The sequence below is a fragment of the Schistocerca piceifrons genome, chromosome 3 (genome assembly GCF_021461385.2).
Source record: "Schistocerca piceifrons isolate TAMUIC-IGC-003096 chromosome 3, iqSchPice1.1, whole genome shotgun sequence".
NCBI lineage: Eukaryota > Metazoa > Arthropoda > Insecta > Orthoptera > Acrididae > Schistocerca > Schistocerca piceifrons.
Window position 1 is genome coordinate 856,924,936 of NC_060140.1, and position 12,329 is coordinate 856,937,264.

Genomic DNA, 12,329 nt, shown 5'->3' on the forward strand with positions numbered 1-12,329 from the left:
GAGATTATGGAGACGAGTAACCTGCGGGTTAATAGCGTCGCAGAGGTCAGTTCACGCAGTCTAGGAAACATGTCATAGGGTGATACAGTACGGCGCGCCCACTTTCGGCAGGGAAGCTTTCCTTACGGGCTTCGGTGTTTTCAACATCCGTGGTCACGTTCTTCATCAAAAGAAGCGCTGTCCACAGTGCAGGGTGTGAGCTCTCCCGCCGGATTCTTGAAACTAGCCGAGGGAATTTACGCAATCGGGGAACAAATGATATTGGGAAACGGACAAGCTCGTAGCTCCGAGACGACTGATAATTCGGACATAGAGAGCCTCGTTCCCTGTAACATGGGTATTCAGAACCTGAACGAGCATTTGCTAGTTTCCATGAACTTAGTGTAGGTATGAAAATCAGTCCAAGAGATGCACTCTGCAAGCTATTACCTAGGGTACACCGTACTAGTATTAGCCAATTTATGTCCTGTTCCATTTGCGCATTGGACGACGAAGAAATGAGTCTCCGTATACCTCCGTAGACTCCCTAATCAGTCTTATCTAAATCTCACGTTCCCTAAGCTATAAACGCAGTAGTGTCCGCACAGTGTCAACTACAAGTTGTTTAAATGCACACAGCAGATCTACGTAGTCTTTTATTTCTCAGAGCGTTTCTGTTACACTTTGGTATGGGTTCCACGATCGCAGCATCGTGCGCCTGAGTTACTTCAGCGTCTGTTGCGCCCACTCGATAAGGACTCCAAACTTTGGAACAGTATTTTAGAATTGGTCGCGCAAGCGACTTGCTTGCGATTTCCTTTACGGTTACACTGCATTTACCACAACCCTTTTAACAAATCGAAGTCTCCATTCGCATTTCCTAATACTAATATTATCTAGTATATCGTTTACGTCTCTTGAAAACATTAGATGCCCTAATACGCTTTCGTGGGGCACATTGGATGTTGCTTTCGTTTCTGAGGAGCTTTTTCCCTCCAGTAAAACGCTTGGGTTGTGTTTACAAAATATACCTCGAGGCAATAACATATTTGTTCAGGAATTCCCTAAGACCGTATCTCGGTTCGTAGTGGACGATGTGAAGTGTCGAAAGCCATTCGGAAATCCGGCACTTTTCACCTACGTGAGCTGTTTGCAATTCGTCGTTTACGAATAAAGCTAGCTGTATTTGACACGAGTGCATTTTTCTGAATCCGTACTGATCTCTTGAGAGAAGCTTATTTTCTTTCAGGAATGTCATAATGTTCGTGCTTAGAGTATCGTCCAGGACCATGAATGGGGAAATAAGAAAACAGGCTCAAGTAGAAAGACTACAAGGCGAAAAAAAACCTCGCAGCGGCTGAGGTTGTGTGGGCGTTTACGACATACGACGCATGGATGCTAAAAGGCTACCGAGGCCAATGTACGATCTGAACCTCTGACCAAGATTTGTTTACAAGCTGACATCCAGCAGAGAGGACATACCTGGGGTAGTATCGAAGAGGGAGAGACGTACGAGGATCGTAATTGGTGAAGGAGCCTAATTCGCCGACCCATTGAATAACATGGAACAACCTAGGATTATGACGACGATGTAAACAAAAGTGACTTGCGTTTTTTCCAATCGCACGGGACTGTTGCGCAAGATGATATCGACGAATATGATCCAAGAAAGAGGCTAATTGCGTGGCGTATTCGGTGTGATTTACTGGAATTCTGTCAGGCCCCGGTGCCTTTTTCACTTTGAGTAATTTTGATTTTTTTTTTCAATGCCAGGGACGCTGATGTGTCTAATTTTTAACGAAGCTGTTCGTATATAAATAGTGAAGACAAAATATTAGCTCTCTCTTTGTTCACAGTGAACTTTTTGAATAACAAATACGAGTACTTACGCAATCAAAAGCTCCGCCCATAGTATTCTAACCAAACTCTCTCGCACTACCCTAATTGAAGATCGCTGCTTGTCGTGCAAATGGTCACTTGGTCATTTGTGGCTTCCATTTTTCTTCCGAAGAAACTTCGTTAGACGTTTTTGTATTCTAGTACGAATGGATGGCACTCTGATATCAGATGCGCGGATTTTTCTTTACTGTGTAGAAATAAATATATTGGTTAAAATAAAAGATTTGTGACAATGGTCAAAATAAGTAGTCGAGTTTCCTTTCAGTCCGCGTCTCAGTTTTCGAGTGGCTCCGTTATTGTAGATAACGAGTGACGGAGTATCGGTTAGGACTGATGTCGGTGGTGCATTGGCGTTAAAGAACGGGCCGAGTAGCAGAGGCTGGGTTGGGAGTGGGCCCGCCCAGCCGTGTCGCGAAAGTGAGCCCAAGAGGCGACCACCCCTGCCACATCGATCTGCACGCGAGGCGCCGCCGCCCAAGGTCACTGCCATGACTCACGTGTGGCCGGCGGCGCAGCTGGCAAAGCTCTGCCCGCTAAAAAGCGCAGCGGAGTCGTGCCCTTAACGAAATGCAAAAGCCTTGACTACGGGACTGAGTCACAGATGGAGTCACCCACGTCGGAAAAATATTTAGGAATAACTGTGTGCAGAGGTTCCAAGTGGAGGGTCAGTTGTAGGTAAAGCAAACGGTAGGAACTCTGGGAAACTGCTATCTACCTGCAAAAAAGATCGCATACGAAGCACATGTGCGATCCGTGCTCGAATCTCCCACGGATGTAGGTGACAAAGAAGGGCGCCGAAGGTCACCATGCTTGTTTGACTCGCGAGGGAGTGTAAACATTTTAACTGCCAGACACTCAGAGAAAAATTTCGTATATCTCGCGAGGAACACCGTAGAAACAAGCTTTAGAACAGAATCGTCGAATATTATTCAGTATCTGTGTGATTCATATCGTACTGATAAAACAATTGTAACAAACTTTTACCGGTGATCTCATCTGTATTTGAGTCCATCTTTCCCAAAAAAGTAGTTAGAAATAGTTATATAGGCAATGCCAAGAAGTCTTGGATCACTACAGGGATAATAACATCTTGTAGAACAAAGACGATGTTATACAGTTCTCTCAGGACTTGTAATGATCCAAAGAAACGACAACACTTCAAGCTTTACTGTAGCATTCTCAAGAAGGTTATAAATAAATCTAAAAGTATGTGCATAAAATCAGAAATTGAAAGCTCAGAAAATAAAATTAAAACTATATGGAATGTAATAAAGAGGGAAACTGGCATGACAACAGGGAACATGTCTCAGGTAGAGATTAAAACAGGGGACAGTATCATAAAGAAACCTGAGTTGGTTGCAAAAATATTTAATAACCACTTTTTGAGAGCAGCAGAGAAGACAGGCTGTAATGGTTCTATGGAAGAATCATTGTCCCTCCTACAGAAAGCTATTAGTAACAGAATCCCACAGTTATCTTTACCTCCAGTTACTGTAAGCGAAGTCATAAGAGTAAGTAGGTCATTAAAAAAATAAAAATTCTGCTGGTGTGGACAATATTTATAGTAAAATACTGAAGCACTGTTATAAATTTGTTAGTCCCATCTTATGCAACATATACAATATGTCCCTACAAGAAGGGATTGCCCCTACAGACTAAAATTGGCTGTAGTGATTCCTCTCTTTAAAAAAGATGATAAAAGCATTGTTACAAACTATCGCCCAATATCCCTATTAACTACCTTCTCGAAAGTTCTTGAAAAACTCATGCACAGGAGGATTGTAGACCATCTTAACTTCCACAGTATCTTAAGCAAAAAACAGTTTGGTTTTCATGCCAGTCTTTGTACTGAACAGGCAATATTCTCTTTCAGCAACCAAGTTTTGGAAGCCATTAACAAAAAAATGTCTCCAGTGGGTATTTTTTGTGATCTTACAAAAGCCTTTGACTGTGTAAACCATCAAATTCTTTTGAAAAAGGCAGAATACTATGGTTTAGGTGGTACTGTTGGCTTGTGGCTACAATCATATCTAAAGGATCGGAAGCAGACTGTAATGCTAAATGGCTCTTCTGGAGAACCTGCCTCGTCTGAAAGGGGCACGATAAAGTGTGGTGTGCCTCAAGGCTCCGTTTTGGGCCCACTGGTTTTCCTCATCTTCATTAATGATCTTCCTCTTTGTTCTGAGACAAACAGCAAATTTACCATGTTTGCTGATGATACCACAATTCTAATTAACAATTTGATAGATCACAGTCTTGAACAAACTACAAATACTGTTTTTAATGACATCTTAAATTGGTTCTCCTCAAATGGCCTCTCACTCAATGCAAATAAAACTCATTTTATGAGGTTCCATACATCACAAAGTAATCTCGATGAAATTAACATAAAATGTAGAGATCAACCAACACAGAAAGTTGATGATACAAAATTCCTGGGTGCTTATATAGACAGCAAATGTAATTAGTCAGTTCACATTCTTCATCTATGTAAAAAACTTAGCTCGGCAACATATGCATTACGGGTAATTTCTTCAGTGGCTGAAGTTGACACCATTAACGTTGCCTACTTTGGCTACTTCCACTCATTGATGTCATATGCTATCATATTTTGGGGGAACCAACCACTTGCAAAAAAAATTTTCACCGTCAAAAAAAAAAAAAAAGGCAGTCAGAATAATGGTTGGGGTCCATCAAAGACACTCTTGCAGGCACTTGTTTCGCAAGATAGGTATCCTAAAACTGACTCACAGTATATTTTTTCCTTGCTGACCTTTGTGTGCAAAAATTATTCTATCTACCAAGACAACAGTAAACTCCATGGCTATAACACCAGAAAGAAAAACAATCTACATTTTGAAATGAAACGTCTCGCTCTGGTACAAAAAGGAGTTTACTACTCCAGCATTAAGCTGTTCAATGCTCTCCCACTACATATCAAATGTGTACATACAAAACTGCCAAAATTTAAACAAGTTCTCAAAGATTACCTGACAGAGAAATCTTTTTATACTGTGGATGAATATTTGAAAGATAATTTATACCATCACTAAACTTATTGTGTCTAGAAGTAGTTCAGTTGATTTTATTGTGCATTTGAGCATTAGCACACATTTTGTAACAACAGATTGGCTGTACCTGTATTTACTCTTGTAGGCCTAATATCTGATTTAACTTTGTGCTCTTATTTTTAGCCTTTATTTGAAACTCCTTTTTCTGTTAAATGGTTGTTAAGTTATCTAGCTGACATTGAATCTATTACTGTATTTATAGTATGTCTTAAACTATGTATAATTTGGCATTGTATTGCCCTTGTATTTATTGTAAGTTTAAATTGAAACCTGTAGAATTTGACGCGTTCCATATCCTTGTGATTGACTCACTAACTGGATCTACGGAACATGAAATAAATAAATAAATAAAATCTCATTAGATGAATGAAGTAGGGAATTGTGGTAAGATTTTGTGCTGTTGAATTTTATTTTGCACAATGTTCACTACTCAAGTATTTCAAATTCAGTGGTGCCGTTGTCTTTCCCACAGTGTAGTCAGATTTTTCATTTCGAACTGTCACGAGACTTTATTTCAACACAAATCTATACATAAGTTCTTTTGTAATTTAAGAAACCCTCTACTGTATCGTAAGTATTTTTAAGTATGCTGTATCTGTCTTTTGAATGTGTTGATTGTTGCTTATCTCTTTGTATCTGTTGTGTAATTGATTGTACACTTTGATTCCTTGGTAGAAAATTCTTTTCCACGTCTGCTGTGTAGTTTTTCTCGGTACACAAAAGTGAAGCTGGGTGCTTGTTGTTGCAGCTGAAGAAGCAGCAGCAGTTGCAGCAGCAGATCCTCCTGCAGCACTTCCAGGCACAGAGACAGCAGCTGGCCGAGCAGCATGAGCAGCAGCTCCGCCATCACATCAAGGTAAGCTCTCCTGCCGTCTCGGCCTCTCTCCGGCTGTACAGAGGAAGTCCGGACCTGCCGATAAGCACACTTTTTTCCACAGCTGTGGGAGCAGCAGAAGCAGCTGGAGGAACAGCGTGAACGCAGGGAGAAGGAGAAGCTGGAGGCAATCAAGAAGAAGGACAAGCACGAGCAGAGCGCTGTCGCCTCCACTGAAGTCAAGCAGAAGCTGCAGGTGTGTGGTGAAGTGGGCACCGCGAGAGAACTGCGTGCCCTTTAATGCATTAAGGCGACTGTGTATGTGTGTAGCTTCTGGTCACTAGAAGTGGCTACATGCTGTGCGAGGAGAAAGACGTACTGCAGTGCCATTTCTTTTTCGCGTTAGAGTTATTATTCCTAAGCATACAGTTACTGCTTCCTGTCATAAACTATTGCTTCCATTGTTGTTGTTGTGGTCTTCAGTCCTGAGACTGGTTTGATGCAGCTCTCCATGCTACTCTATCCTGTGCAAGCTTCTTCATCTCCCAGTACCTACTGCAACCTACATCCTTCTGAGTCTGCTTACTGTATTCATCTCTTGGTCTCCCTCTACGATTTTTACCCTCTACAGTGCCCTCCAATGCTAAATTTGTGATCCCTCGATGCCTCAAAACATGTCCTACCAACCGATCCCTTCTTCTAGTCAAGTTGTGCCACAAACTTCTCTTCTCCCCAATCCTATTCAATACCTCCTCATTAGTTATATGATCTACCCATCTAATCTTCAGCATTCTTCTGTAGCACCACATTTCGAAAGCTTCTATTCTCTTCTTGTCCAAACTAGTTATCGTCCATGTTTCACTTCCATACATGGCTACACTCCATACAAATACTTTCAGAAACGACTTCCTGACACTTAAATCTGTACTCGATGTTAACAAATTTCTATTCTTGAGAAACGCTTTCCTTGCCATTGCCAGTCTACATTTTATATCCTCTCTACTTCAACCATCATCGGTTATTTTACTCCCTAAATAGCAAAACTCTTTTACTACTTTAAGTGTCTCATTTCCTAATCTAAATCCCTCAGCATCACCCGACTTAATTCGACTACATTCCATTATACTCGTTTTGCTTTTGATGATGTTCATCTTATATCCTCCTTTCAAGACACTGTCCATTCTGTTCAACTGCTCTTCCAAGTCCTTTGCTGTCTCTGACAGAATTACATGTCATCGGCGAACTCCAAAGTTTTTATTTCTTCTCCATGAATTTTAATACCTACTCCGAATTTTTCTTTTGTTTCCTTTACTGCTTGCTCAATATACAGATTGAACAACATCGGGGAGAGGCTACAACCCCGTCTTTTTCCCTTCCCAACCACTGCTTCCCTTTCATGTCCCTCGACTCTTATAACTGCCATCTGGTTTCTGTACAAATTGTAAATAGCCTTTCGCTCCCTGTATTTTACCCCTGCCACCTTTAGAATTTGAAAGAGAGTATTCTAGTCAACATTGTCAAAAGCTTTCTCTTAAGTCTACAAATGCTAGAAACGTAGGTTTGCCTTTTCTTAATCTAACTTCTAAGATAAGTCGTAGGGTCAGTATTGCCTCACGTGTTCCAACATTTCTACGGAATCCAAACTGATCTTCCCCGAGGTCGGCTTCTACCAGTTTTTCCATTCGTCTGTAAAGAATTCGCGTTAGTATTTTGCAGCTGTGACTTATTAAGCTGATAGTTCGGTAATTTTCACATCTGTCAACACCTGCTTTCTTTGGGATTGGAATTATTATATTCTTCTTGAAGTCTGAGGGTATTTCGCCTGTCTCATACATCGTGCTCACCAGATGGTTGAGTTTTGTCATGACTGGCTCTCCCGAGGCCATCAGTAGTTCTAATGGAATGTTGTCTACTCCGGGGCCTTGTTTCAACTCAGGTCTTTCAGTGCTCTGTCAAACTCTTCACGCAGTATCTTATCTCCCATTTCGTCTTCATCTACATCCTCTTCCTTTTCCATAATATTGTCCTCAAGCACATCGCCCTTGTATAAACCCTCTATATAGTCCTTCCACCTTTCTACCTTCCCTTCTTTGCTTAGAACTGGGTTGCCATCTGAGCTCTTGATATTCATACAAGTGGTTCTCTTCTCTCCAAAGGTCTCTTTAATTTTCCTGTAGGCAGTATCTATCTTACCCCTAGTGAGACAAGCGTCTACATCCTTACATTTGTCCTCTAGCCATCCCTGCTTAGCCATTTTGCACTTCCTGTCGATCTCATTTTTGAGACGTTTGTATTCCTTTTTGCCTGCTTCATTTACTGCATTTTTATATTTTCTCCTTTCATCAATAAAATTCAATATTTCTTCTGTTACCCAAGGATTTCTATTAGCCCTCGTCTTTTTACCTACTTGATCGCCTGCTGCCTTCACTACTTCATCCCTCAGAGCTACCCATTCTTCTTCTACTGTATTTCTTTCCCCCATTCCTGTCAATTGTTCCCTTACGCTCTCCCTGAATCTCTGTACAACCTCTGGTTCTTTTAGTTTATCCAGGTCCCATCTCCTTAAATGCCCACCGTTTTGCAGTTTCTTTAGTTTCAATCTGCAGTTCATAACCAATAGATTGTGGTCAGAATCCACATCTGCCCCAGGAAATGTCTTACAATTTAAAACCTGGTTCCTAAATCTCTGTCTCACAATTATATAATCTATCTGATACATTTTAGTATCTCCAGGATTCTTCCAGGTATACAGCCTTCTTTTATGATTCTTGAACCAAGTGTTAGCTATGATTAAGTTATGTTCTGTGCAAAATTCTACAAGGCGGCTTCCTCTTTCATTTCTTCCCCCCAATCCATATTCACCCACTATGTTTCCTTCTCTCCCTTTTCCTACTGACGAATTCCAGTCACCCATGACTATTAAATTTTCATCTCCCTTCACTACCTGAATAATTTCTTTTATCTCGTCATACATTTCATTAATTTCTTCATCATCTGCAGAGCTAGTTAGCATATAAACTTATACTACTGTAGTAGGCATGGGCTTTGTGTCTATCTTGGCCACAATAATGCGTTCACTATGCTGTTTGTAGTAGCTAACCCGCACTCCTATTTTTTTATTCATTATTAAACCTACTCCTGCATTACCCCTATTTGATTTTGTGTTTATAACCCTGTAATCACCTGACCAAAAGTCTTGTTCCTCCTGCCACCGAACTTCACTAATTCCCACTATATCTAACTTGAACCTATCCATTTCCCTTTTTAAATTTTCTAACCTACCTGCCCGATTAAGGGATCTGACGTTCCACGCTCTTATCCGTAGAATGCCAGTTTTCTTTCTCCTGATAATTACGTTCTCTTGAGTGGTCCCCACCCGGAGATCCGAATGGGGGACTATTTTACCTCCGGAATATTTTACCCAAGAGGACGCCATCATCATTTAATCATACAGTAAAGCTGCATGTCCTCGGGAAAAATTACGGCTGTAGTTTCCCTTTGCTTTCAGCCGTTCGCAGTACCAGCACGGCAAGGCCGTTTTGGTTAATGTTACAAGGCCAGATCAGTCAATCATCCAGACTGTTGCCCCTGCAGCTACTGAAAAGGCTGCTGCCCCTCTTCAGGAACCACATGTTTGTCTGGCCTCTCAACAGATACCCCTCCGTTGTGGTTGCACCTACGGTATGGCCATCTGTATCGCTGAGGCACGCAAGCCTCCCCACCAACGGCAAGGTCCATGGTTCATGGGGGGTTGCTTCCATTACTATCCTAATAATGAGTCCTTAGAAGCATTTCTTGTGGACAAAATGTTACTTGTGTGTCATTTTCATTTGCTCATTTTACTGGAATTTGATTTAGTGAAAGTACTGAAAAAAAAAATTGTTAGTTCACCTAATTACTGCATTGGCAATTGCTGAATGATTGTCTTTTTTGAAAGTAGAAGCTTGACAGAAGAAGATGAATAAGTTTTAAGGGAACAGAAGAGTGTAAATGTTTCCTGATAAGTCTCCTGCATGCCATTGTTCCTTTAGATACTTGTTTGAATTTGGTTATGTACTACCTTGAAACTAAAACAAAGTCAGTGTATGTAACTGGGAAAAAAAACTCATTCAACTGCACTGGGTAGATGAAGTTACAGATCTTATATGTTTGGTCAACCAGTTTCCAATTTATGAAACAAACTGATATAGGGAAGAATTTAACCAAGTACAATAAATAATATAGAATATTAAACAAGAAACTTTGTTAAACAAATGATGTTTTGTTTTTTATTAATTCCTTTAACTCCTTATGTGAAGTATAGGGCTGCAACAAAGGATCATCATCGTCTTCTGTCTTCTGCTAGTATTTTCATTTTTTCCCACCCCATTCCTTGCTGTGGACCTTCTGCTTCGACTGATTGTCTCCACATCGTGCAATATATTCATTTGGTCTCCACTTTCTACTTCTTATTTGCAGCTCAATTGGCTTCTGGATGGTTCTTTCCCAGAGTGTTTCATTAGAGATGACATTTGGCCAGCGTATCCCCAGGAAGTTCCTCAGACGTGTGTTGTTGAATGTCTGCAGCTTATGGATTAGCTGCTTTGTCACTTTCCATGTTTCACATCCATATAGAAGCACAGATTTTACATTACTTTCAAATATCCACAATTTGATCCTCAACGTTGTTTCTTTCGATCCCCAGATAGAGTGGATAGTTGTAAAAGCGCCTTTGCCTTTGTTGATGTGGCTGTTAATGTTCTCTGTTGCACTGCCATATGGTGTAATTATGCTTCCAAGGTAGCAAAACTTATCCACCCTTTCGATTATCTGGTTCCCAAGCTTAAGCTCTGCAGTGTTATCATTTGCCCGCACATCTTTTGTTTTTTGGACATTAATTTTCAAACCGACCTCCTTCACCGGAGATTTCAGATCGTTGAGGCTATGGGACAGAACAAAAAGGTTATCTGCAAAAACTACGTCTTCTAGATGTGTTCCATTGCTCCATTTTATTCCTCTCACTTTATCCATTGCTTGCGTCATTACAAGAATCAGTACTATGTTAAATAGTGTTTTTGAGAGCATGCAGACATGCTTAACTCCTGTTTTCACTGCTATTGGATCTGAAAGCAGACCTTGATATTGAACTTGCCCATGTAGTTTTCATATATGCACTTGAAAAGAGCAATTGTTTTCTTGGGAATTCCAAAAATTTGTGGTGAGCTCCATATTTTTGTTCTAATTATACTGTCAATGGCCGTTTCAAAGTCTATAAACAGTATGTAAAACAAAAGATAAAAGAAATACAAATCACATTTTACAATGTAATATCAAAACCAGCTTTTGTATATGGGAGTGAATATTGGATTTTTAACTGGAATCAAAAGCCAGTACAAACAGCACACACGTGAGATCCTTACACTCACTGAATGGTGTTACTTTGACGTTCAATCTGAGAAGTGAAAAATATGAGAAAACAGTGGCATATTCAAAAACAAAAAACAGAACTCTTTGTAGTAATAAAGAATTGTAGGTCACCACGTATTAGTGCACAAGAGTTTTCTGATGTTGATTTCTGCTGTTACACTGATACATTGAAGTTAATCAGCTGAGTAACAGTGGACAAACACTTTACAACAGCTTTTTGTGTGTCAAACTAATACAGAAAACATTGCATGCAGCATTAAGTTCTAATTATGCAGCTGCAGTATGCATAGCATAAGTAAAATAGTACATAACATAGACAGTTTAAAAAAAAACCAGTGGAACTACAGATGTTCTGCAATGTGGTCTATTTGTGACTTCCAGTTCTTATTGTTGTGCTCTTAGTCTGTTGTTTCTTTAGTGCAGTTACGAATGTAACGCTGCTGTGTACTAGACACTATGTCACATATTCATATAGGCAATTACAGTTAAAAGTTGTTTTCTTGAGTTGAAGTGGTGGAGCCCTGTGACTTACAATGAAGGCATAGTACTATTGGAGAAGGGTCTCTTGTACCAGAGGTGTATTGAAGAGTGCTGTACGCTATATGTATAAACAGTAACTGTACGCAAGGTTATTTGTGATGACACAGCTTCTGTCAAGAATGAAAGTCAATGGCGAATTATTCTCTGCAATTGGCTACGTTAGATAGAAGGAAATTACTGTTACTTGTGGAGTTTTTTTGACAGAAGGTATACCAAGCTAATCAGTATCTGAACCAAACTGTTGGTGTAATTACAGTTCACTGCAAGCTGCAAAAGCCAAACATTTGTAACAGTGTACCATAGTCAAAAACATAGGCAGCTCCAAAGACTTCTTTGGTGCAATGAAAATGATGCTGGTGTTGTGACATACTCTCTAAGACAAAAGGACACACCATGGAGAAATCATCCAAATGGGCCAGAAATCAATAGATGTGATTTATATGTACAGATAAGTAAATGTTTACAATTCTAGAAAAAATTGAATGATTAATTCACAAGAAAGAGCTTCACAAATTGAGCAAGTCAGTAACATGTCAGTCCACCTCTGGTCCTTATGCGAGCAGTTTTTCAGCTCACATCAATTAAAACTGTTGTTAGATGTACTCCTGAGGGATATTGTG

General features: G+C 40.2%; 1 protein-coding gene across 2 annotated transcripts in view; it reads left to right on the top strand.

The window, feature by feature from the left end:
* Positions 1 to 12,329, top strand: part of LOC124787737 (histone deacetylase 5) — a 112,744-nt gene that overhangs the window by 14,540 nt on the left and 85,875 nt on the right. For both annotated transcript variants that reach the window (XM_047254591.1, XM_047254592.1), the window contains exons 2-3: positions 5,698 to 5,805; positions 5,888 to 6,019. In XM_047254591.1, the coding sequence (XP_047110547.1) occupies positions 5,698 to 5,805; positions 5,888 to 6,019 (240 nt within the window). The remainder of the gene's footprint in view (positions 1 to 5,697; positions 5,806 to 5,887; positions 6,020 to 12,329) is intronic.